Consider the following 27,609-nt stretch of genomic DNA (forward strand, 5'->3'; position numbering starts at 1 on the left):
GTGCGGATGAATAAATTGTTGTTTTGAGCTTTAATGTCATGCAAACTCAACCATGTACCCTGCAAATCATTTCATTTGTTGCACACAGCTACATTCAGGTTGCTATTGAGCACATCAGGGCAACATGGAACGGGCTTTCAGATAGAATGGATATTATGTAAAGTTGCCAGCCTCCCTCATGGGATGGAGATACATATTCATAAAGTGCTGAAAGATTTACACACGCTGCCATCGAATCTGGCGTTATCAGAATCTTATTTAAATAATTGAAAGGACTGCTGTTAGCCTCTCGGTGTGAAATTAGCCTATACTTATGTATGTCAAATGGATGGGTTTGTGTGTAGTTTTTCCGATTGCATGTCTCAGTGTTTTCTGCTGCCTTGCATCCACACACTGGATTCTTATTCAGCCAAATCTGCAAAATCATGGTTGCAGTAGAAAGTGCTTTTATTGATCTTATGGTGTTTGAAATAATGGATAGGAACATTTTTACAACTAATCTGATCCTTGTACAATGGATAGAAAGTGGGAACTCGCCCGGCTGTTTTCGAGAGTGTACATACTGTTTGAGCATCTTCTTTTCATCCTTACTTTGTCTTCATGCACTAGAATCTAATGGAAGTGGGGTCGTTTTTGAGCTGTGTTTGTATCATTACTGCCTTCTTCCGCATGGAGCGTGTCTTCTTGGTCTAATTTTGAATTACTTGATACGGATCCTAACCCTGCACTGAAAACTTTTAGCTCTTTCATACTTCAGCCTCAGAACCAGCCCACATGAACCACTTCTTGGTTGTCACATTTTGAAGGTTTTGTGAGTTGTTGGCACCGAGTCTGAATAGCGCGGCTGTTGCCAGAGGGACCAGTCGGCTCTCTGAAGACTCTTCCCAGTTCAGAAGTCTCTAATTGGAGTTGAAAACGAGGCATGACTCCAATCTCATTCATCACTACCTAGAGCTGTCCCAGGGCTTAGATGAAGGAAACACGCACTTATTGATACACACACACACACACACACTCCCATACTGTAGTTTTCTGGAGACTGTCGCTTTCCCACTGGGGAGCGTGTGGAGAGGTGAGATGTTGTGCCCTCGTGTTATACTGCTCTTATGTGCATCAGGAGGGTGACCTTCAAGATGGGATACTGGAGGTCAGAACCTTGGATAGAACCTAAAAGTGCAAGTTGGACACAGCAAGTGTGCATGTAGCTCAGTGTAGCAGAGCTGACAAGTCTGATTAGCATTCAGTCTGAGAGCTTTCAGCACCACGGACAGCTCCCTTCACCCATTCTCTCTCTCTCTCTTTCTCTCTCTCTCTCTCTCTCTCTCCCTCCCCTCTCTCCTTCTCAACATTTAGCCACGGGGCATACTGACACCCACGTCCAACTAAATGTCTGGTACGCCTGAGTTAACAGTGACTCTACCCCGAGGATTACCTCGGTCAGTGATGCCTAGTAGTGCCCCCACCCCTCCACCCCACCCCCCCCACCCCCACCCCCCCCTCTGTCTGTCTAGCTCAGGTTCTCTGGACTGCTCTGTTCTGGTCGCTGTGTCCTTCACACCGGCTCAGCTGTAGGTATTCTGGAGAGAGAGAGACTCGTATTGATTGACCTTCTTTGGGGGCGAGAACACAGTTTTCATAGTAAAAGGGCTCTCTATCTGTCCCTAGCTGCAGTTCTACTTTTCAATATATAGGCTATTTTCTTGTTTGGGCTGATAGAATAGCGCCATGTGCATTGAAATTGGTATTGAATTCTAGATAAACTATCGTCATCGCTTTGTCTAAAAATCTTAATTCCCTTGAAAGATCGGTCTGGCCGATTATGACCGAGAGACAAAAAGACGGTCTGAAAGAATATTCCTCGCCGGATTTCTTTGTCTGGTTTTTGTTATTTTCTGTGTTGTCACCATTCTACTGGCAAAATGTTTTTACAGTGTAATTGGAGTCTCGCCAGGCCAAGGCTGGGAAGGCTGGCACATAATTCGAGCAGTCACCCCTTAATTCGATCCTTTCTATTTGCATACGCTTGTAGCTTCCCGGAGGGGAATCTGTGGCAGCACTTGAAAGACAGGAAGGAGGGAAATTGAATCAGGAAGATGGAGCATGCAGGTTTTTTTTACATGCTCCTCTGAATTTCACTGTGGAAATGGTTCTGGAGCATATGTTCCATTACTGTGTGTGTGCGCATATGCATGTATGCACGCACTGATGTTAGCTGCCACTGTTGTGCTCTTCCATATAACTGCAGAGAGACTGTTGCTTTCTATCATCCAAGAAATACTATACATTGTGCTTGAAGAATGTTGTTGTAAACAGCATAAAAAATGCCCTACCTTTTTAAAGGTCAAATTGAGATGAATGGGGAAGTCTCAGGGAAACGTATGCCCTATACCTTGCCGCACTGTATTGCAAACTGAAAATGCTTTATAGTGAGGTGCAGTCATCCACTCCCAGTTTTCCATTGCAGTGAAAATCACAGCATTCTCTAATCCCACTGCCTCCTCATTATCACTGCTGTGCCCCCTGGCTAAAGCAACACAACATGATAGATTCACAAACCTCCTCTGGTAACACTGGTTATTTAAAACCAATCCCAATGGGCGCCGGTGTTTAAAAACAAGACAATTAAACACATGAAATATTTACTGAAGATATATGGAATTGTCTTAAGGCGCCCATATGTGTGGTCAGGCCACATAACTTTTTGAGGTGCTGTGACCTTACTTTACCTTATTTATAAAATCATGAATCACAGCTAATGTCCTGCAAAAATTTTGTATTTGCCTTTTTTCCTTAATTGACAGCACTTTTCTCCACATAGAAAATGTTAGATGATATTATTGATTTTTTATTTTTTGTTAATTCATGAAAAGATTACTTTTTTGAGATGCAAGGTTTTCTGCAGGGCACTGGTAAATTATATTTAAAGAGTAAGGACTGAGACTAACGCTAATGCTGTGGTTGATTTGTGTTGCTAATGTAGCTAATGGAATAGATGAATTCATTACAGCTCTTCAAGTCATTTTGGTTTACACTGTGTGAGAGTGTTTTTGCAGCCTGTTGATTACTATCATGTTTTATCAAGTCCACCAATTAAATATGAAGTCACCCCACATTACCGAGGGTGCTTGTTAAAAAGAACCCCTTTTCTGAGGTCTTATGCTAATCTCTCTTTCTGCATTCCACTAAATTCCTCATGCCTCTCATATATTGATTTGCCACACTCTGTTTACTTTTTCTTTTATCTCCTTTGAGTTAATTCTTCATTTATCCTCGCTGCTGTTCATAAACATTTTTTTGTCTTGTTTTTAATTCTCATTTGGTTTACCTGTAAATCAGTGGATCAATATTGTAGGTAGATTTTTTTTTTCCTGATTTCAACATCCTTTAAAATCTTATGGAATTGGCTTTCAAAGCAAAAAAACAAAATCTGAAATCTCATGCTCTACTTCTACCATCTTTTTAGGCTAAACCATTTTTTGTTCTCTCAACATTGCAGGTCACTATTCACCCTGGAAGACCCCTAAGCAGGTAACATGCATCGGCTCCCAAAACCTGGACTGTCCCCATGTCTGCTTCTTAATCATTAATATAGATTTTTTCCTTTACGTACCAATGGCTGCAGTGTGCATATGTGCTTATCGGAATGACTATAATCTTGGTTTTTAAACCGTGGCTGCTGGTGTACTTTGTAGGATTTAGGAATGACTCGTCTATTCCCCCTTCCCCGTACTAACGCTACTGATGATTTAGCATTTGTATACCCCGGTCATTTCTGCAATAACCAGCCCTTGATATTTGACCCTTCTTCATTGTTTTATGACGGCAAAAAGGTCAAGTAGCCCACTCACGGATATAGCATCACTAGACTTCAACCTGCGAGTCAGACCTGACTCATAGCCTGACTCACTGCCATCAGGGTTGTCTGCACTCACAGCGTCTGAATTAAGCTGCTGCTCTAGTGATGCTGTGTCTCTGATCTAACTGGGTTGGCATGGTCTAGATGCATTTCCATCCCTCTTCTTAAATTACTGATGGGAATTAGTTAATTACAATAATCTCATATCATTCATCCATTCTTTCTTTTTGCGATTTCATACTAACCTAGATTTGCTTCCTGAGCTTTTTTTTTTTTTGTCCTTTTTATTTACAGTCTGTATTTTCAAATGTGCAATGTTTTTTTGGTGGGGGTGCAAGGGCCATCATATGCTGTATCTCTGCACTCCTAGCTTGCGCACAGCTTCTCAGCCTGCTTCCTCTGTCCCTGAAAATAATAATACGCTACTACAGTATTATCCACTGTCCCCAGAAACAAACAAAGAGCAGATTCACTTTAGTCTGTCTGTATCTATCTCTGTTTCATTTTGTGTGTGTGTGTAACCCATTCCATGCCAGGACGTCCCCCCCAGCACCGCTCTGACCAGCTCCTAACCCCAGCTCATTGGTCCAGTCGCTGCCCCCCATGCCAGATCAGCCGACAATACACACAACAGAGGAAAACCTCCGTTGTGCTCAGTTAACATAACAGCGGCTTCCAAGACGCTCGTCCCCTGGAATCCCCCTCATTGTTCATCGTTTCTGTCCAATCAATCTCTTCAGTCTCCCCCAGATTAATTGTAATTCCAAGCTCCAAGGGAAATGCTGTGAGCGTCGCAGAGTAGCAGACAGCATGCAGGGTCCCCCCCCCCAGTGCTTGTTTTTTCACCATCTCTCTCTTTTTACCCCCTAGTGCTCATTTGTTCACTGCCTCCACCCCCCACCTTCTCTGCCAACAGCTGCTAAACCCCCTGCACACCAGAGTTCAGTCTAGGTTTAATTGGATATCATTTGTTACAGAAAGATTTCTGAAGCCCAGAGAATGAAATATGGAGGAATACGACTAATAAGGGAAGAATAGGGAATAGCTTAATTGTCATATCGACCTGAAGTCTTGTGATGGCTCAGCCTGCAGCCCCCCAAGAGTTCTGTCAGTAAATGAGCTTATCAAGATTTGCCTGTCAGATTCAGCCATTACTGTAGGTAACGGCTATATAATATTGGACCATGTGCAGGTGCGTTTGGTTTATAAATGGCTTCAGTAGTTCCTGTGTAGTGACTTCAAAAGCCAAACTGCCTGCAGTACGCTCCATTCATCTGGTCAACTAGCTTATACCCGTAGTGTGCTTGCTTGAGCAGTCTTAATCATAGACAGAGGGAAAGAGAAAGGGAGAGAGGGAGAGAGGGAGAGAGAGATCATGGTGCAGTAGTCTAGTCCCAGCCTTAATAAGGTCCCCTGTCTCAGCAGCCTGGCCTGTGCAGACATGCTTCAGATCAATAGCAGACATGACTGAAACCACAAAGACAGGAACACTTTGATTCTGGCCCGGTGCTTTTATGGAGCTGAGATGTATTCTCGGTACATCTTGAACCAGACGCCCCGTAATTCTCAATATTAAAGCATGCCATATGCAGCCAGTCTCACCATCTCAATATCAAAAGCTTGTCATTCCCTCTGGATCCGTCTCTCACACTTTCTGACATGTCAACATGTCATCTTGGCTATCTGCTTAGTGTCATGCCGTGACTCAAGCAGCCCAGCTATCTGACACATCAAGGTTGACACTCCGACTGGCTGGTGTTGTCAAAACTGCCTGTGTCACCTCAAACACTTGACAGCACACTCACAACTCGGCATGTGCTTTGGATGCAACATATGCAAATTGGGCATCTCATACAATATGTCAGTATACTAAGTTGTACATTGTAAAAATTAAGAGTAGCCTGTGCGCTGGCCGTGTTGCAGATTTTTGGAATAAGATAATTTGACACATTTTTCACACAATAATTAGTCGTCCAGAAGAAGTGCTGCCCTCCTGAGAGTGACTCCCTCTATGTGCACACATCCTTGATACATGCATACAGTGATCTAAGTGTTATTTCTTTTCTGCAGCCATATTTAGAGCAGGACTAATCATTTCTCACAGAGTATAAAGCTACATGCGGTCCCTGCACCCCCAAATTGCCTGTCCCCCCTTCTTTGTCATGGTGCAAAAGTCAGACTGAGACACAGCGACATTCTTAGCCTGCTCCTGCCTTCTTCCACTTCCTAGAGCTGTTGTTCCTGTGAGTTTTGAATAATTAACACCATTACCCAGACCTTGTGCCTTGACATCTAATTGTCTCTCTCATCTATGCTTTGAATAACACCAGCGCTCACATGGTTTAGCTGCACAGAGAAGTCCACTCACACTATGATCTCATTAATGAAAGATAGAGATTAGAAATGTGTCACTTGTGTTTACTACTAACCTCACTACTAACCGCCTGGCTGCCTGCCTGCCTAGCTTGAATCCATATGAGGCCTCAGAAACACATCAAAGCCAAACTCCTGGCTTCACTTCGGAGGGTTACCGCCGCAGCTAGCGGGCTATGTGCGAACGTCAGGAGTGGGCGAGGTGGGAGGGCAGTACTGACCCCGTGCCGCTGTGCTTTGCAGGTGCTGGAGCAGTGGGAGTCCCAGCAGGGCCAGGGCAGCCCCGCTCAGACCAGCCTGTCGGCCCCCGTTGTCCCCCACAGCGCCCCCTTCCCAACCCACCACCTCCACAGGGCCTCGGTCCCAGACTCAGCCGCCGAGGCCCTGGCCCTGGCCAAACCAGACCCCTATGACCTTTATGAGAAGTCCAGGGCAATCTATGAGAGTAGGCGTAAGTACCAGACCTCGTACTGCAGGAATAGCACTGTGCAAACACTCATTTCTAACACTGGTAAAGAGGAGAAGAAGAGGGACGGACTCCTCATTCACAGGTGGAGTAGTGAAGATTCATATCACTCTTTCTCTCTCTCTCTCTCTCTCACACACACACACACACAAACTCAGTCACAGATTCACGGTCTTAGATCACCTTCTGCTATTGCACACAAAACGTATTGAAATGAACTGACCTCTTTCTATCAAACTGAAAGATCCGTTGCTGAACGTAAGCAGAATTTGGGCATGAGTAGCTCAGCATTGCACAATCATCAGAAACTTTGCGGACGCACTCCCTCAGACAGAGTGATTACGTTAGCATTTGCAGCTACTTACCCTCGTATTATCTCGTCTGACAATCTTCCCTCCTTAAGTGCCCACAGATGAATCCAAGTCAATACATTTGTACTTGGGGCCCAACGCCCTCCTCCCCTCAGCTGACAGCCTCTTTGAGCGGCTGGAAGGATTTTTGCATCCAGACGTTGACGTTCCGCCAGCCCACATCATGAGACGAGATGTGCTCATGAGTAAACACTTCACACAGCAGCCAATCGTCTCGCTGTTGGCACAATGCTTTGCAAAATGCGTTTTTCCTGGGTATGATTTCATCAGGATGCGTCATCGCTCATGATTTGAGTTTTAGGGGATAAAGGCTAAAAATGCACATATGCTTTTTATGTACGTATGTGTATGAATCGTCAAAAGTGCTTGACAGAATGTTAATAGATGGTATCAGTATGAATGTAGTCTTGTTACTCATGTGTGGGGTGTCAGGGCAAGTGCCGGTTTCTGCCAGGTTCCTCTGGGTCTCCTCACGCTGTTCTTTGAGGTGGCCATGACTGACACTGAAGAAGAGAGGAGTGATGTGCAGTCTTATGTAAGGCACCTGTTATTCAAGAGGACGTGGCTGTCGGAAAGGCTCCTTATCAAAACCTCTCAGGCTCTCTCTCCTTCTCTCTGTCTTTCTTTGTCTCTCCCTCTCTCCCTCTCCTTCTTCAGCGGTGGATACCGTGATCAGTGTAGCATTCAGCGTTGCCATCCATTCATTAAAGGTCAGGAGTCGGGTTTGTTGAGACGCGGCAGGGAATCAGCACAGACAACTTTTTAGGAATGCTCCATTTGCCTTTCTCGCTGTTGTGGGTGAAGTGGGCCGTAACCTTTTTTTTTTCCAGCATCACAACCTCAGGCCACTTTCACTCAGACTCCTGCTAGGCGCTGTGAGCAGACACTTGTAATAGTGATTCATGTTAATTCTCTTGAGTCAACATTTATGTAAATCTATTGGATTAATGTTGCCCCTGATTGGAGGAAAGGCATGTGAGAGAGCTGGCCAAAGCAGTGATTCACTCTATTCCTACAGTACCAATCATGGCTAATAGTTCAAATTAGCTTTTCCTTTTCCTTTCATTTTCTTTTGCACCAAGTGGAATCAATTAATCCAATCAAAATGATTTCAGGTAATGTTTGTTCTTACCTGTACTTCATGGGCCAGTGAAGTGGATGAAATCTGCTTGAGAAACACTGTATATGGTTTCTGTGGTGAGAGCTGTGCCACTTCTCTTTGTAGTCCTCTGTGTAGTCATGTATACTGTGGTTTTCTTTTTCCCATCATTCCCACTGAGTCCCAGCAGAGCGCTCTATGTGTGATTAAAACAGTTACAATAGGAATCAATTTTTCATTCGCAGTCACTTTCTGCGGTTGAGTTCACTCCTCTGCTTTGCAGATCATGGAATTTTGTGAAGCCCCTGATTGCAGATCAGTGCTTGCATCCCACCTCACACTGTAAATAAAGGGATGGGCATATTACACGCTGTAAGCACTTCCTGACTTTTATGGATGATGCTGGGATTTTGCAGCGACATTAATGCTGAGGCAGGGGCTTTTGGTCTTGTTCTAGTCTTTATGTGAGCCTGTGTGTGTGTGTTCTGGTATACTATCTGTGTATGTCTGGTATATTATCTGTGTATGTGTGCGTATTCATCAACGGTGTGTGCATTTGTGTGTGTCTGTGCATACGTTTGTGTGTGTGTTATTGTTTATGGGTGCTTCCTGCATCTTCCCCCCATCTAGAGCCCGGCCAACCGCGGACTGTTTTTCCTGTGGACCCCTCAGGTAAATATGTAGTCTCTGAAGGGACGCTTTCAAGAGACATAACACTTACACACTGAATTCCATTATGTTTAGCAGTGTAAAACCTTCGGGCAGAAACTGAAGAGTACAGAATATGAAAGGAAAATGTTGGTGCATGTTCCATATTTAAATGCCTTGTTCTCAAAACTCAAAACATTGTGCGTACGAGGCGGGCTAACAGGATTGTTGTGCTGTGTGTGGTCGCGGTGCTTCAGCAGCGGAGTACCAGGACATCGAGGTCCACCTCCGCAGACAGAAGTCCGGCTTCGGTTTCCGGATCCTGGGTGGGGACGAGGCGGGGCAGCCTGTGAGTCCGGAGACGTGTGAGAAGGCTCGTATGGCGATGGGCGTGGAACCCTGTCATTTTCTCCTCTCTAACCCACTACACACACTACACACACCTAACCCTTGACCTTTGACCCCTGAGAGAGTGATGGCTCTGGCTGCTTTGGTGTCGTTCACTGTCTATTAAAGTAACAAACATTTAAACCATGTTATTCAGCCATTTACTTATCGATATAACAACCACCTTAACAGTGTGTTCACATAAAGCCACTGCATGTGACACTCACACACTATTGCAGTAAACCCATCTCACCGCTGCTTCCTGCACACATAGTGACAGTGGCTGTCTAACAACAGATTCTGATCGGGGCGATCATCGAGAAGAGTCCGGCGGACAGAGACGGACGCTTGCGGCCCGGTGATGAGCTGCTGTTTGTGGATGGGATCCCAGTAGTAGGGAAGCCCCACAGATACGTCATCGACTTGATGCACGGGGCGGCGCGCAATGGCCAGGTCAACCTGGTCATCAGGAGGAGGCTACAGGCAGCAGGTGAGAAGACGTGAATGGAGTTAACTAGTGGTCTTGCTCTGTTTTGTTCTAAACCAAATCCCTGCGACAAAGGTGTTTCCTCCAAATGAGATATCCACTGTTTGAAAAATGTGACATTCACTCCTACAAAATGACTGCTAACATCAGACCAAAGCTCATTATAATAGCATGAGGCTATTAGCTATTTTATGGCTTTTTCTACAAAATATCGATTTTTGATATAGAATCTATTTGAAATATTTAGTCATATTTGTTTGTGGTAAGTTAGTCTGCAGAGAACAGCTTTAAGGTACTGGGTTATTAAGTGAATTGATCTCACAGTCTTACCTCTCGTGCCTTTGTCCTCTATTTCGTCTTGCACGTCCTCCTCTTCTCTCCCTCATGCCTCTCTCCTCTCCAGCTCAGTGCTAGCTTCATGTCCTTTAATGATTTAGGAAAACAGGATTTAATCAGTCAGAAAACCGAAGCACTAATCTCTCTGAGTAATTATACTGAAGCCTCCCTACAAAAACACTCACACACTCTCTCTCTCTCTCTTTCTCTCTCTCTCTCTCTCTCTCTCTCTCACACACACACACACACACACACACACACACACGCCTTTACTTTCTGATCCCCCTCATTCCCTTATTCAAGCCACTTGCCTTTGTACCTTTGAGCCTGGGGACCTGGGGGCTGGGACAGCGCTGCCTCCTGTGAACTCCAGTCTCCCCTGTTCCTATCATTACCACCTCCCAACACACACACACACACACACACACAACACACAAACACACACTCTTCTCACCAATCCTCTTCTTCCCACTCTCTTCCGCCCTCTCTGTCAATTTCTTCTCACCAAAGGCTACTGTCTGACTCATGCCTGGCCTCCTCTGCGGCCCTTACTTCCATCCTAATTGTCTGACTCCCACTGGCACTTTGCGAGGTGTCAGACTGCGCTCTCTACTCCCAGCTCCCAGTTCTGCCTGCACCTTATGCCCCACTTCAGGATTTACACAATCCATTGTCTTTTTGTGTATTTTGCATTTTTTTCTCATAGGATAATTATTTGTACATTTGTTGCTGCAAGGACATATGTGTGTGTGTATCTTTATTTATACAGTTGCAAGGCATAGAGTGTGCAGCAAGACTAAACCACCAAAAATATTCTAAGGATAGAGAAGTATGATCACCCAGCATGCCCGGACGCGCACACACACACACACACACACACACACCACTGGCAAGTGCAAGAAGCCCCTATCACTGTGGGTGGATTGACAAGATGTTGTGTTTTAATGATGTGTTTTACCACATTGTGAATGTTCTTTTCCTCTTCTGTTTCGAATTGCTGTGTTGTGGTTGATTCTTGATTCTTCACAGGGATGAGATTCAACGCTGACATGTTTTTCACCCAGTTTTTTTGTTTTTGGGGGGGGGAGGAGAACAAAGCGCTGATGCACTGCCTGCCTGTAAAATTGATTGTTTTTGCACATGCAGGATTATCCTCGGATTCTTCCCAAGCAATTATGTAGCACACTGTTATTTTTCAAAGTAACAAATAGCAGTACCAAGAGTGTCAAGAATCTTAATTTTACTTGATTTAAACATGAAGAGATTTAGTGGCTGTGTGAGCCGGCCTGAGTATTGGAGCTCCTGAAAATGGAGCCTGTGTTTGTCCATGGATGAGTTCAGTATGCAGATGAGCGCAGCCGCCTGCTCAGCTCTCTACCTCCCTCTACAGGTGAGTCCTGTCCAGAGAACGGCCGCAGCCCAGGCTCTGTCTCCACGCAGCACAGCTCCCCACGCAGTGACTTCACCTATGGCAACAACACCGGTACCACCGCGGCACCCGGCGCCGCCACTTCAGACGGGACGTCGACCCCTAACACACAACCCAGCGATGTCATCATCAATCGAAAGGAGAGCGAAGGCTTCGGCTTCGTCATCATCAGCTCGCTCAACCGGCCCGAGACGGCCGCCGCCAACAGTGAGTCCTCTGATTGGTTCAGTGGGAGTCAAGTAGATCCTAATGCATTATCAGTCATTCTCTATTCTGTATAACAAGCACTTGAAGTGCAAAGGCTCGTATGAAAGCTCTTAGACGCATGCAAAGCCTAACAGATAATCTTTATATAGCTTCAAGATAAGTGCCAGACCTTGAACTAAAGTTAGCCGGTGGAAGAGGTCAAGGCTCAATAAAAAATGAAGCACCTCTTCCACTATCATCTAACCCTCCATCTCAATTATATATGCCCTCCCACGGTACGTCAGTCACACAGATCTGTGCTATGCTGCCGTGAGCTTCGCTGCTTCGCCCACACACACACATGCCAAACCCCGGCCGGCTTACGTAAGCCCGGGGTGAAGAGCAAAATGAGAGAGATGGAGAGAATAGTCAGTCAGTCAGTGGTGTCTGAGCACAGGAAGGCATAATCCTCCAATCTGCGCGCGCGTGTGTGTTTTTACCTGCGGTGTTTGTGGATCCTCCACCAGCTGTGCCCCATAAGATCGGGCGTATCATCGAGGGCAGCCCTGCAGACCGCTGCGGGAAGCTGAAGGTGGGAGACAGGATACTGGCGGTGAACAGCCAGTCCATCGTCAACATGCCGCACGCAGACATCGTTAAGCTGATCAAGGACGCGGGCCTCAGCGTCACCCTGAGGATCATACCGCAGGAAGGTGAGAGAACACGTGGACACACACATGGACACACAGAATACAGAAGGACTTGAAACTGCAATGCTTTGGATAGATCGTGATTTATGGCAGCAATTGATTCGGCTTTGCTAAATGAAAGTTCTGATACAAATTCTGCAAAATGTGATTGTGTAAAGATTAGCGGGCACTTGCCATATGCAGGAGTTGTGTATTCCCAGTCTCTTTATTGAATCAACACTCAGCATCCAAACACTCTTGCATGCAAATGCTTGAACAGAGCTGCTGTCTCTCTCTCTCTCTCTAGATATCTATCTGTCTGCATGCATGTTGTGGCACAGACAGGATAAAACACACTATTAATGGAACTTAAAAGTAACTGTTCTACGATTCTTGTGATTTGAGCTCTCTGACTCTCAATCATTCTTGCTGAATCCCCAGAGCTCAGCAACCCCCCGTCAGCCCCCAGCTCAGAGAAGCAGAGCCCCATGGCCCAGCAGCACAGCCCCCAGACGCAGCCGGGCACGGGGGCGTCCCAGCCCAGCCCCGGAGCCCCGCAGCCCGGCCCGGCCGCGTCGGAGCCCGGCCCCGCCGTCAGCCAGCCCAGCCCCATGGTGACCCAGCCCAGCCCCATGCCCCACCAGAGCCCCGTGACCCAGCTGCCCGCCCCGCCGCCACAGACCTACGTCCACGAAAGCAGGTAAGGCAAATGTCCAAACTTCTCATCCACATGCATACCTTTTTCATTCTTAGTTATACACAGGAACCTCACAATATATACTACCAGTAAAAAGTTTGGACACACCTGATTGAATGTACTATGTTTTTCATTCTCTTAAAGCCATTTTGATCTAAAAGCTTATGCTTAAATGCTTGAAATTAGTTTCTTAGACAAATATAAATAGTGAAGTTGATGTCTATGTGTGAATTTCTTTCCAAAGCCTTTGCCTTTCCATCAAGGCAAAGGGCGGCTACTTTAAAGAATCTAAAATATAAGATAGTTTTCATTTATTTAACACTTTTTTGGTCACTGCATCATTCCATTTGTGTTATTTCACAGTTTTGATGTCTTTACTATTATTCTAAAATGTGAAAAATAGTACAAATAAAGAGAAATGCGTGTGTCCAAACTTTTGACTGGTAGTGTATGTGGGAAATACTTTGTAAGGATGCCATTTAAAGTCATGGTAACTTTCCTATCAAAGTGGCAGTAAACATGTCAGTGTATTTTGCTTATAATGAAAGAGCTTTCATCATTATGCTGCTTTACAGTGTTAAATCTGCAGCTGTCTTGATTCTGGGATGCAGTGAAGCATTTTTTTTATAGACTAGCCCTCTATCTGTCTCTGGGGCAAAACACTTTCCCTCTGAGAATAAAGGTACGAGTGAGTCATACTCTTCCATTCCCCCTCTCTCTTTCTCTCTGCCTCCCTCTCACTCTCTTTGATTCTCTTAATCTCTTGTTTTAGTTTCCTCCCCTTCTCCTCCTCCATCTGTTTCACTGTTTTTCTCTCTCACACTCTCTCTCTCTCTCTCGCTCACATTGTCTTTTTCAGCCTTCTCTCTCTCACTATTTTGTCTCTGCCCTCTATTCGTCTCTCACCCTTCTCTCTCCCCAGTTTGTTGTATGACATCACTTAACTCTTATGGACTGCTAAATTATTTACATAAATTGCTTCTTTATAGAGGTATGTTGAATATTTTAACAAGAACTACAGGGGGCCAAAATCTACAGTGTCATTGCCTTTTCCCACAGAATTTCCAAATCTCTTTGTACTCAGCCAAACGCATTGGCAGTCTGTGAAAGAACTTGTTTTTATTATAAACATTTTATGTGATGTGTGAGAAAAAACTGTTTAATTTCCCCACTTGAGTCGTGTTTAAAGGTTGTCAGTACGAACCAAAACAAGCCGTTGCTGTCAGCTAGTACTGGGTGACCCAACAGTTTGTCAAAAAGCATTACGCTCACAGCGCGCTAAGTGCACTCAAACATAAAAGTAATGTACCGTGTCCAAATGTAATGACAACAGTAATAGAAATCCGACTTGCTCCCCCCTCGATGCATTCCTTCACTCTGACTGGTCTGTTAGTTACAGGTCGGAGGTGAAGGCGAGGCAGGACGTTAAACCAGACATCCGACAGCCGCCGTTCACGGACTACCGACAGCCGCCGGTAGACTACCGGCACCCTCCGGTCGCAGACTACCGGCAGCCGCCCACGTTGGACTACAGACACCCGCCGCTGCTGGACTACAGGCAGCTAGCCAGCGACGCCAGGCAGTTCACCATCCCAGACTACCGGATCCCACCGGTACAAGTAAGGAGGTTTTCCACAGCAAAAGATTGTTTTTAAGTGCTGCGCAGTTCATCCCATCACAAGCTCTCATGTTGCAAATTGGACTATCAATCCTCAGTGCCAACCACATTTTCTGTTGGCAAGCTTCAGCATGTTGCCATGTATTTCTACTGATGGAGTCACTATTTATAAGCCAGAAGTGCTATAAATTTTCAGATCCAATGGAAAGTGCGACAACTAACTTCATCACTGATGTCATATGATGAGTTTACCTTCTATGAACCAATTTCTTCAAATTCTCATATATATAGTAATTTGTTATCTATTGCATATGCTGTATTTTGCTATTTTTTTTATTTATTATTATATTTATTATATATTTATATACATATATATATATTATATTTATATACGTCTCTCTCTCTCTCTATATATATATATATATATATATATATATATATATATATATATATATAGTATATATTTTTGGTGTATTTTTCTTTTTTTCCACAGTATGTTCTATTGATGTTATTTTACACACACTCATACATGATGTAATTATATTTTCTGAGTACTTTTCATATATTTTTACTTAAAACTGCACTAGGCAAGATTTTGATGTAGTTGGGCTGCAGTAGACAAGAGCATCCCATCCCACCTAATTGAGATGCCATAGATTCACGCTATTTGCCCAAAATGAAATATCAACACTTCCCTACCCACAGGAAGTGACAAATTGAAACTTCCTCTAAAGCGTGAAGTATAACCTGTCTCCTAAACAGCAGCGAGCAGCGCTCCGTCCAGAGAAAGCTGGACTCAACGTTAGATCTTTTTCCTATTTTGTCTCTTTGGTATTCTTTGCATCACATAAAGCATCACAGACCGGCCGGGCTGGTAAACATGAGTGCGCTGTGTGCAGTTTACTGCCGTTGCGTCACATGATTTCTGGTGTTGAAGTCAAATAATTAAATTTCAGCTGCCTCTTGCTGCCATTTGAGGCCGCCAGCATGTGAAGCAGCCTCAGCTTTAATATTTTATGGTGTTGTTATTGTTGGTTGTGTCATGTTTAAATACCCCCACTTGCTCTATTCTTACTGATTTATTTTTCCTTGCTGTGTCCTAGTACAATTTACTGCTGCAATGACCCAGTTTCTCCACAGAGATCATTAAAGTTCCATGTTATGTAATCTTATCTAATCTCGCTGTATCTTATCTGCAGCTGCCTCAGCTTCCCCAGGACTTCGACTTCTTCACGGTGGAGCTGGAGAAGAGCGTGAAAGGCTTTGGCTTCAGCATCCGCGGAGGACGGGAGTACAAGATGGACCTGTTTGTCCTGCGCCTGGCGGAGGACGGACCGGCCATCCGCAACGGGAGGATGAGGGTAGGCGTGGTGATGTCACTTCCCGTACAGAAGCCATTACATCCCCCAAAGCGTTAAGCTGCTCTTTATCGCTCCGGATTACAGGGCAGAAGCTCTCTGTAATTGTCTGATGTTATCAAGGCAGCAACTATCATTTTCAGGCCCGGTTCCAAAATAATCTGTCAAAATAACTCGGAGATGGTTCCTCCTTTGAGTGGAGCGGAGAGTTTTGCAGAAGTTTGACTCCTCCCAAATTAGTCCCTGAAACTCATCTCTCCTCTGTATTTAGTAACACATAATATTCAAAAAGATAAAGATAGATAAGCTAGATAAAACATTTAAGTGGGCCAGCGTAAATTGTACTTTCATGTTTGCTCAGCTGCATAATTCTCCCTCTAGGTATTGTTGCTACTGTACTATTCGGTCATCATCGGTGAAAGAAGATCCATGTTTTCTGAATTAATATAAATATCATAAAAATATAATATGAATTAGAATGGAGTGGATGGCTCCCACTTTCCCAAGGGTCCCCAATTCCTCTACTGTTGTGTAAGTTCCCTATACTAAAGCATGAGTCATTTGCTCCATTTGCTCTGCTGCCTTCAGAATATATGGAGATGTGGCTTGGCTCCCCACCACCAGCAAGTAGACCGCAACCTTCACAGCAGCTTTTCTGTATTTGCCGATGGAGATTATCTTGCGACCATCACTTCTCTCTCTTGATCTCCTTCTCTTTTTCTCCTTCTCCCTCTCTCTTGCATGTTCTCCAATCTTTGCGTCTGGGGCTGATAGCCTGCGCCTGCTGTACATTCCTTATCTGTAATGAACCTGTCAAAGATAATGTGTGCAAAATGCCCCCGGGGAGGTATTACTCTCCCTCCTCGGTGGTGAGGTCGATGGAGTCCGGTGGGCCGGGACGCAGGGCCCTGGGTGGAAAGGAAGGAGGGATGGCTGCGGGCCAATCTCTCTTCCACCACCCTGATTTATGATATTTTTGATTATGAGTTCCACGCGCCGCTCAAAGTCGGCATACAAGCTGGCATGAACTCTCTCTTAGATGAATGGCCAGAGAGACAGCAGTATTACTGCAGGTAGGATAATCAAAGGCAAGCAGTGAAATAAACTTGGGCTGGATTTAAAAATGTGTTTGTCAGTGCTGTTTAGTAGCGATGTAGTATTCAGCGTTGACTCCGTCAGACTCCGACACACTGCTGTTGAATAGATTGTGAATTCCAGTAGAGAACAGGGTGCAGGCTTTTCTTTCCTATGTAAAGACTTTGATCCCTCTTCCGACAGTGCACCTTGATGCAGACTGTTGGATGTACAGAGGACTCATTAATCTATGCTTAACTGTAGCAAATGTGATACATTTGTTAAAAGTACTTTACACCCCTATCGCCTTGCATTTGAGTGGAACTTCACGCATACTGAGGTGCAGAAACCGAGGGCCCACTTGCACTGTGACTCCCTGCAGTTACTTTTTGAGTTTAAGCCTGTTATTTTTGCTCACCGTTGTGAAAGAAGACAAAAAATCTGTATTTACCCTTCAGCTATCCTTGTAATCAATGGGCTGCAGGCCACAAACTAACCAACTACCTTGTGATTTGAACAAAGTACACTATCTAATGCTAACAAGCCTTTTTACTTAACTTACGTAAGTGCCAGTGTGTCAAGTGACTGGTTAGAAATATTACAGACTATCATTGAAAACATTTAAGTGTCTCTTCAAGCAGGTAAGATCTCAATAAAAGACTGTGCTGTAGTAGAGACTCAACCGCAGTAGAGGCAACTCAAGGCCAACTTCATCTCCACCGCAGCCTCCACACACAGCACAGTATTCACATGCCCTCCATTCAACTCTTGCTCCGTCTCTCCCTCCTTATTAAAGATGAAGATGGAGATCGCTCTCCTCTGCTGTCAGGAGGTGAGGATTAATGAGCGAGTCGTCTTGCCTTCCACCTCTCTTCAGACCGCTGTAATGACACCTAATGACTCCCCCTCTCTTGCTCTGGACTCCGCTCCTGACTTTCAAATTAGCCCGGCCATTACCAGAGGACTCCTCCATTTGTTAGCGTAATTGGCCGGCACGTTCTGTCCCGCTGCCGGTGAATCCTCCCCATTAGTCAGCCCCGGATCCATCATTTTGAAGGGCTGAGCAGTGAGAGCCTTGAAGGAGGGAGGTTGACCTTTGACCTCTCCCCGCGTACTTCAGAAAGAGGTCGCGACCTCAGTGTAGCGCTGAAAAGGAGAGGTTGTCTAGTTAATGTGTACATTGGCTGACTGCGTTAACTGAGCCGCTGCAGGTGTGTTGGAGGCTGTATTGTCATAGACGGGCAGGACATTGGTATTCAGCAGGGTGTTGTAATGAGTTCCTTAGCCGTCCTACAGGAAAGCGTCTGCCATAATTCCATCGAAATGACATGTCGAAATTACTGCGGAATTAATTAGAACTGACACCAATTCATGGCTGGTAATGCTTATTAACGCTTACAGAAGCTCATGGGAAAGCCAATGAATTATAGATCCATATTGATCCTTATAAATCACCGCCGTCCACAATAAATGAAGCTTATTAATATTCTACTTAATATGTACTGTGCACATCTCCAAACCTGCCGAGAGATAATTGCCTCGGTTTCCAGCCGTGCAAACACCTTCGATAATTTGCTCATCTATTTGCGCGGTTGTGAACTCCGGCGGGTTTATGCAACATGGTGGCACACAGTATATTTTTAATTTAGCGGCTCTGTCATTCACCTATTGTTCGTTGTTATTTACAGTGTGCGCCTCGTAGCACGATACATCGTAACAATACAACTCATGCATATTCTCACTCACCAACTCCCCCATTCACTCACAAACACACGCTTCACTTCAGGTTGGGGACCAGATCATTGAGATCAACGGTGAGACCACCAGGGAGATGACCCACGCCAGGGCCATCGAGCTGATCAAGTCCGGAGGCAGGCGTGTTCGTCTCCTCCTCAAGAGGGGTACAGGGCAAGTCCCCGAGTATGGTGAGTACCAACACTTTCCTCCGTAACACCCCCCCTCTTTGCCTCCAGGACCATTTCTTACCTAACTTAAAGTGTATTCTCTTCACTGTCTAACCTAATATCACTCTTGATAACAATTCAGATTAATATTACTCTAGCATGCATCTGTATTCATGTTATATCTTCTGTCTGTAAACTCTGTAATCTTTATACTCTTTATGCTGTATTTCTCTTCAACTTTACTGTTAGTAACTAATTCTTTTATGTCTTCTATCTTGACTAACAGTAGTGTAACTTCTGTCCATTTCAATGGTCTAACCCTAATGATTGGTCTAGGTTGTTACTTCCCCTTCTATAGGAATGGTATCTTCCAGTCTCTCCATGTGCATGAAAAGTGACAAGCATGGCTCCCCCTATTTCTTCCTAATGGGCCACTCTAAAGACACGGTTTGTGACCATCAGAATGTTTTCTTCTCTCTGCCACTTAACCCTGGCTTTGTGTGCTGTGGTTTTGAGTGCAGTGTGGTGTTTGGTTGTGACTGACCAGAGCGACTTGTTCTATACATTTGGATAGGTGGAGGTTTTGCCTTTTGGCTTAATAATCCAGAACAATTCATGCGAGCCGCGTGAGGCTGTAGAATTAGCGAACATAACTCCCCACCTAGAAAGACACCTACAGATAAATCAGCAGCCAACAGCTACCTACAGGCCCTAAAATATAGCAGTATGAATGTGCACCCTGAGTCAGCCAGAGGAGATGAATCTGAAATATTGCGGCAGATTATTTACTCAGTGAAATCTCGGCGCGGCACGAATCGGGCCAGGGAGGGGTGGGGGACATTTATTTGTGTGACACCATGGGTAATAAAGCTCCGATGCGTCACTCACTCCCATGGCCTCTGCGCCGGCGTGCCGCTCACTCTTCCGTATCCTCTCACCGGAGCGTCGGGAGAGAAAAGCCGTTTTAGGAGAACACCCCGGCACTAAAGCCCCCGGTGACATACATTCATCAGCCGTTTGGCTTTGGCAGGCGCCCCGCAGCCTTTAAACACAGGAAATAGTGGGCGATGTAGTTTCCCGTGTCTGACGCTCAGCCGCCTTTTCTGCCGGCCCCTTCATGACAGGAATTTAATCTCTCTGTGTGGAGGGGTTTTTGTATTACTTGCCCTCGGAGGGGGGGGATATAAAGCCTTGAAATACGCACACAGGGAGTATTACAGTGGTCAGCCAGAAGACACCGCGCTCAATCACTGGAGATATTCCTGTGTTCCAGGCGTCACAGCAGCCTAAAAGTAGAAGAGGCGTTTAACCCGCATGTTCTGCGTGGGCTTAATTCTGCGTTTTACAGCTAGCACTTTATTTGCATACTGGGAGGTTATGCAAATTAGCCACGGTGATCAATTTGGCTATTTTAAAACATTAGCATGCTAATGTTCAAAGGAGCAAGATGTTTATTTTTGTTTTGGGCTCTTATGTGCTTTTTAGGAACAAGTAAATGCAAAAAAACGGATAAACAAAAAGCAAGAATATAAGAGTGTGATTGTGGCATAAAACAATATGATTGTGGGCATGTGCATGAATACTACTGTGTGTGTGTGTGTGTGTGTCTGTTGTGATTATGCCATTATGTGTGTGTGTGTGGTGAGGGCTGCACCTCCAGTTCTTTTTATGCTGCTTTGCAACAGTATGACTGTGGAATAAACATACATAGTTTGTAATGTGTTTGGGTCACTCAGCGGAAATCTGAGGAGACCAGAGCCATAAGTGAGCTGACAGCAGGCATTAGCACAGTGTGTGATAATCACAGGTTTCGCGCACGCACACACACACACACACACAAACGCATATCCTTTCACAATCCCATTGGGCCACACAGCGGTCACAGGGAAGCGGATGTCACTTCAATGTGCCAGGCAGTGGGTGAAAGCTGCCTGTGATGAGCGAGTGTGAAATTCCAGCGCACTCAGAAATCACCAGGTACTTTCTCTAAACTCTCAGCTCCGATCCAAATATGCTTCAGAGCTGCGTGAGAGTCTCGTCATAATTGGGCCTCACGGTGCTAGTGTAGCTGGCCCAGCCTCTGCCCCCTGCCTCGCCCATTGAAAATGACTGATGGCCCAGGGACCAAGACTCATCGGTGCAGAAACAGAAGCTAACAGTCCGTGAGAGTGGAGGGTTCTGGAGAAGCGGGCTACAGATTCACTGCGCTGGCTGCTGAGCTCTTAAGGCTTGAGAGAGAGAGGCACTTGGCCCCTTAGGTTTTCATTCTCACTAAAGCACCACCCTATTGGGCACATCATCCATTTCATTAAACCTGTTTTCGATTTTCCGCCAAGGTTTTAGATTGGCCGGGGCTTTAAAGGGAGCTAGAGGAGGCAGATTGATGTTGTCTAAAAGTAGAGTTGCCCTGTGACACGTTCGGAAGTAGGTTGTAGTGCTGCTTTGATTTTTACTCAAGTGCTTTAAGCTTTGTAGAATAGCTGTGATTGCTGTGAGCGTTTTTTGTTTTGATTTGGTGTTAATTTTGCATTTGAGCGTGTGGGGTGGTTTGTGTGCATGCTTGTATGGAGGGTGTGTGCTTGTGTGTTTTCCCATTATTAACTCTCTCTGTGTGTGTATGTGTGTGCGTGTGTGTGTGTGTGTGTGTGTGTGTTCCAGACAATGCCGCCCCATGGGATGCTCGCCCTTCAGCCTCCCCAAGCCTGTCGGAAGTAGCCCCTCCCATCGACAGCCTGTCCATGTCATCACCCTCATCTCATCTGGCCCCGGCCCCCGACCCACCTCACCTGTCGCCCCTGGACGTCCCGCGAGACCTGGTGGCGCGAGAGAGCAGGACGGAGCGTTCCCAGAGCCCCCAGGCGGCCGAGCTTCTAAATCCGGATCCGATCGGCCAGGGGAGGAGGGCGGCTACGCCCAGCGGGAGCGGCAGAGCCAAGAAAGAGGGTGGCAGGTCCACCCACAAGGGCAGCGGGCACAGGGGGCAGCCCACCACCGAGGGGGAAGGGGGCAAGGAGGAGCAGATCGGGGAGCCCAAACCTTCCAGAAGCTCCAGAGGGAGGTCCAAGGAGAGGAAGGCTGGGGAGAGCAGCGTCCCCAGCGGGAAAAGAGAATCCACCCAGTCCCCTAGAGGATCCAAGCTCCCGCACGCAAACTCTAACGGGAACAGCAGGGAAGACGGGGAGCGTAACGGTGGCGGGCAACAGGGGGAGCCGGAGCAGAGCAAGCCCAGGCCCAGGGAGCTGGAGCGGGGCCTGGGAGAGAGCCGGCCAAGCCACCCCAACAAGAGCACCAGCAGCGGCGGCGGCAGCGCAGCAGGGAGGAAGGCCACGGTCTCTCCCGGGCCTTGGAAGATCCCTGGATCGGACAAGCTGCCCAGCACCCTGCGCTCAGGCACGTCCACGTTGAGCAGATAACCCCGCGGCCCCATCACGCTGGTCCAGACCGGGCTGAACTGCAGCAGGCCACGCTCGTCTGAACTAACACCACCGCATCTGGACCGAACCGCCCCATCCGAACCCATCGTCACCCCTCCCCCTGCCCTCGCTCCTCCCCTTTCGCCCTTGTCCCCCTCTCTCCCCGTCTCTCCCATAGACCTCAGAGGCAAAACCAGGGGGGGGCAGGGTGATCTGGACCATGTGTTTTTAGAGGAACTTTTTTTTTTTCTTTTTAATTTATGAAGCTGTACTCTAAATTATTTTGAGAAATATTTTACACCCACCACCTTAAGAACTGGAAAAATCATCCACTTTTGAAAATCAAAGAGAGAGAGAACCAAGCGGAATGTGTGTGTAGCGTGGCGGGGGAATCATCTGGGGGTACAAACTTTGAAGAACTCGATTTGGAAGGATGTATGAATCCCCGCTCCCCACTTCCCCAGCAGCAGAACTGGGGGACACACATGCAAATGTAAACCACTGACAGGAAGCCACTGTTGGTTGCCATTGCAGTTTTTTTATATATATATATATATATATATATCTACACAACGGAGTCTATTTTATGAAATGGAATGTTAAAGAAGGTTTGCCTGTTTTTGACGAGAGAGAATGAAACAAAGATCGACCGCAGAGATGAAACTTACTCATCAACAGAACTTTGCCTTAACAAAGACTGTATGGGCCTGAATCTGTCTTGAATAATCTATCAGATGATTATAGACATAGATATATTATAATGAATATGAATATGTGGGATCATTTTGTAAATAAGATCATCTTTAAGCGTACAGTACCTTGGTTGAGCCGGTGGGAATTCCAGCCCGAGCAGCGACAGAGCGGGCTGAGGAACGCAACCCGGACCAGTATTTTCCAGCACTCCAGCTTCTCTCCACACGCTCCCGTTCAGCCCTGTGATCGCGGCTGCGGGTCTCAGCAGGCCCCGCCGCGGCGGACCGCGCGCCCTATTTGCGCTCGAATCGTCCCGAGGTCGGCGGGAGTGTCACCCACCACGGTCGATTCCATCCCCCTCATTTCTGTGCTTGACGAACAAAGCGGTCTGCGGAGGTGCTGTCCAGCCGGACGCCGAGGAGAGGGAGCTCATGGGATACCAATGGGCAGAGTGCCTTAGACTGACACAGAGGTTGGCTTTGAAGTCAGAGTTTCAACTCCAAAACACTTGAGAGGGTTCAAAATAGGCTGCTATACACCATCGGTTTCACCAATATAGATATTAAACAGTATTTTTTCAGATATGAGTGCGATGTTATCTCACAAACCAGTGGAATATCATTTATTTCACAAGATTATGTATGAAAATTAGTCCATTACCGGAGATATTGACGGTCCTTGTTTGTGCAAGTGGTTCACTTTGGGTCATAGTAATTTTCATTACCGAGTTCCTAATGAGGTCTGACACTAATAATTTCCGTGAAGAATCTCTTAGATGAGACGGTGTAATCAAATGTCAGTACACAGCGACGCTTTTCACCCAAACGAAACTAAATGAGTAATTCTGATGCAGTCTTTAGAGAATCAATCTCAGTTGTCAAAGGCTCGCTCTATATTTGCCTAACAGTCTGTAACCTAACTTCATTTGAAGATGAAACATTTCTATCATTCCCAGACCCACTGAGAAGAGATTGCACCTGACACAGCTTTTGTCAAACTTCACCTCCTGAATTTGATTTGTTTTAAGTGATTCTGTGTCTATAATTTGTGACATTAAAATGTATATTTCCGCTCCATCAAAGCTCCATCAAAGTTAGTCTTTCTCTTGCACATATTTGTCCAATAACCAGACTATTATGAGATCTACAAATTGTTTAATTGACGAACAATCCCACCCTTCTGTATCTTCTTTGCAAATGTCAATTTCCCAGTGGTAATTTTCCTCAAATTGAGCCAACATTAACAGAAAAGAGAATGATAATAACAGAACAAAAGTCCCCTCTCCTCCCACTGGTGAGGGAAATGCAAACAGCGTTTAAAGAATAAGAGTAAGGGAGGCAAGTCATTCTGTTTGCCATTGTAATCCATAATTACACAAGGAATAAGCTGAATGACTTTAAAGCACAATCTCGCACTGAGGGTTTGGAATATAAATTATTGTGCCGGGGAAAGGAGGAAATCAGCGGCCGGGCACAAACGGCTCAGCCCTTCAATCATCTGCAGATGGTCCTGAAACGGCCCCAAACCAAATTTCTCACATTTTTCCGACTAAAGGTGGCTGCTGCTGCCTACATGTTATCATGCGCACTTGACCGGACTGCTCCTTTTATTTTGTGACTTACGTTTGAAGTATAGAGACAAAAAATATCTGTGTACTCTCGCTCCGTCTTTGCACAAATCACCGCTTTTCACATCTGAGCTGTCTCCATTGAGCCAAATTGTAAGTAGTTTTCTATGGAAAAATTAAAAGTCAAAAAAATAAATAAATAAAAAAGATCTAGAGCTATATCTGCAAAGTGGGTGTGTTGGAAGAACGGCACATACATGGCACCCCCCCCTCCCCCCTCCCCCCTCCCCCAAACGGCTCAGTATCACTGTGTAGTGTTATAGCGGTGTGTAGACCCTGAACAGATATCTCTATAAATATGACTCAATGTACTATTGATGGTCACAAAGACTGTAAGTGAGCAACTATTTTTATGAAATGCAACACTATGGATATATTAACTTTTGCAAAAATCTTGTTTACTTGTATGATATTCTGAAACGCTGTCAAAATAAAAGAAAATCTTGACACGACATGAAAGATTCAATTAGGAGATGCTGCTGTGTGTTTATTATGGCCATTGGTTTTTATGACAGTATGTAATTGATATACTCACTGTATGACATATGAACTGGGAATGGGTGAGATGTACGTTTATACATATAAACAAAAACTGACTACATCTCTGTAAACAGGCACATAGAAATGCTAAATGCAACTGGATGCAATGTAAAATTCAGTCACTATTTTTTATAACCTGATCTAACAGTATTGAATTTCTTTTCAGGGTTTTGGCAGAGGCTAATATGTCACATAAAACATTTTTTGTGTTTTTATTAACATCTGTTGTCAGGTCATGTCAGGTCATGTGCTGAAGGAAAACTCTGATGTCACTCCTGCAGCCTCTTTTTGAGGTGCTGTTGCTGTTGCAGTGCCTCCATTTGGCCACATGGAGGCATTGCAATCCAAGAGAGAGGCAAATCTGCATATATTACTATTAGAAAATGGTTCCAGGCATTGCCTTTACTGGTTTTTAGTGCTCAAGTGGATATTTACTGTAAATGCATGTAATTACTGACAGTTTGCTATCCAGGTTGAGCAGATACATTTCCATGAATCTACGAATAGAATAATCCATTGTTTTGTAACCTGTGTGCACATTATCCATGTTTCCACTAGAGGTCCTTCTAGACCAGACCTGTTTCTATGCTGTTAAGTTTCATAATCATTCTACTTACATAAACTCATTAGTGAGATGTTTCTAGTTTGAAAATGTTGTAGGGGGTTTTACAGGCCAGTGTGATGTTATGATTTCATAAACTACATCACATTGTGTTGTATTTAGGGCTTTGTGCCACTGTAATGCATATAGTCAGTGAAAACCAGTAGGCCTACTTTCATCTATTTTCATCTATTTTCTGCTCTCTTGCCTCAGGTCACCATTTTCATCATCTTCAACCTCTAAAGCAGCTTGTAAAAATTCAAAAGCAATATGGTGGAATCCTCAATTGGATATCACTGTGCTTCTCACATATACCTCCTGTTGAAATAGACATACCAATTGCTGTCATTAATTAAAGACCAGATTTAACAGATTTTAGCAAACCTTAAAGTTGTTTTAATGTCTAAACCTGACCTTCACCTGTCTTCTATCTTTGTTTCACTGTGAACTTAACACCAGGTCCAATTCTTTCAGCATCATTTCCATGGTGTTTCACATACATTACTTATTTCAACAAGAATCTTGTTTTATGTGCTTGAGTATTATAAAGTAGGTTCTCACCCATATGCATAATCCTATGATCCTCATATATGACACACAATATAATCCAGTAATACCAGTTAAAATGGCAAACAGGCCTTGTGCTCCTGTTCCGGGCCTTAATAGGCTATCTGTGTGTGTGTGTGTGTGTGTGTGTGTGTGTGTGTGCGGAGAGGCCTGTTCCTCCAGCAGAGCGGGAGGTGAGACAACAGAAAGCCTGAGTGAGAGATGAAGCGCCACAGGAGCGGGACTGCCAGCTCTCCTGCAGAGGCGGCGCGGGGCGCGGCTGCCGCCTGCCGCCTGTGTTCTCCTCAGGAGGAAATCAATCCCGAGCCAAACTCACGTCTCCGCTGGGAGAATGACACACTGAGCGCAGGCTTTAACAGACCGACATGCACTTTCCAACGAGATAATAAGGACATTAGAGTGGAGGATGCTGATGAAGACCTGTAATAACCACCATCGACAACATGCTTTATACAACATCACATGCTTTATATACTGACTTGAAGCCATTAGTAATGTTTATCAGGAAGATGCTGAACCTTGTACCACCTAGTTTTGTCAGTTAAAACTGTTTAAGTAACCAAGACAAATGACTGTTTACTGTTAGTTCACATCCTGGATCTGGGTCTCAGCTCTGCTTCACAGCACCGGATACTTCCCTAATGTATCCCCCAAACACACACACACACACAAAGATAATTGACTGTGGGCAATAACTCTGACTTTCACAACACTGTGTTTGATGGATGGCTTCACCCTCTGTGCCGGAGTCTTTGCTGCTCTCTATCACTTTATTGCTCAATTCTTTAGCGTCTGATCAACACTGAACATCATTTATGCCAGTAAAATAAGCGCAGTGCAGACATAAAACACAAGTGACAGCGGTTTCTCCGAGAAGTAATGTCTTTTCCTGCAACAATACTTCTGTGCATGATGGAGCGTATCCTTTATTCTTGACTTTTGCGCACAAATTCTGCAACAGTATCTCCAGTGAATAAGTGGCTCAATATCTAGGTCTCCCACCTTAGCCTACAGCAACGTAGCTGAGGCTGCTGTCTAAGGTGAGGCTGAGTTTTCTGTGCTGCATAAAAGCAGAGATGTATTCTTCCTTTATTTCCCTGTCATTTCATGTGCTGTGCCGTGTTTTGATGGAGAAGTGATGCAGGTTTACAAAGTGGGGCAGCGTCCGTCGGCTGGACAAAGATTCTCCT

The 27,609-nt window shown here is 45.2% G+C and overlaps 1 protein-coding gene across 1 annotated transcript in view; it reads left to right on the top strand.

The window, feature by feature from the left end:
* Positions 1-25,128, top strand: part of magi2a (membrane associated guanylate kinase, WW and PDZ domain containing 2a) — a 161,633-nt gene extending 136,505 nt beyond the window's left edge. Inside the window, exons 11-22 of the mRNA XM_078282007.1 lie at positions 3,497-3,528; positions 6,473-6,680; positions 8,796-8,837; positions 9,074-9,186; positions 9,498-9,690; positions 11,414-11,659; positions 12,166-12,351; positions 12,769-13,027; positions 14,418-14,637; positions 15,860-16,003; positions 18,861-18,999; positions 21,637-25,128. Of these exons, the coding sequence (XP_078138133.1) occupies positions 3,497-3,528; positions 6,473-6,680; positions 8,796-8,837; positions 9,074-9,186; positions 9,498-9,690; positions 11,414-11,659; positions 12,166-12,351; positions 12,769-13,027; positions 14,418-14,637; positions 15,860-16,003; positions 18,861-18,999; positions 21,637-22,391 (2,537 nt within the window). The 3' untranslated portion in view covers positions 22,392-25,128. The remainder of the gene's footprint in view (positions 1-3,496; positions 3,529-6,472; positions 6,681-8,795; positions 8,838-9,073; positions 9,187-9,497; positions 9,691-11,413; positions 11,660-12,165; positions 12,352-12,768; positions 13,028-14,417; positions 14,638-15,859; positions 16,004-18,860; positions 19,000-21,636) is intronic.
* The last annotated feature ends 2,481 nt before the right edge of the window (positions 25,129-27,609 follow it).

This window comes from Centroberyx gerrardi, chromosome 24, assembly GCF_048128805.1.
Source record: "Centroberyx gerrardi isolate f3 chromosome 24, fCenGer3.hap1.cur.20231027, whole genome shotgun sequence".
Lineage (NCBI taxonomy): Eukaryota > Metazoa > Chordata > Actinopteri > Beryciformes > Berycidae > Centroberyx > Centroberyx gerrardi.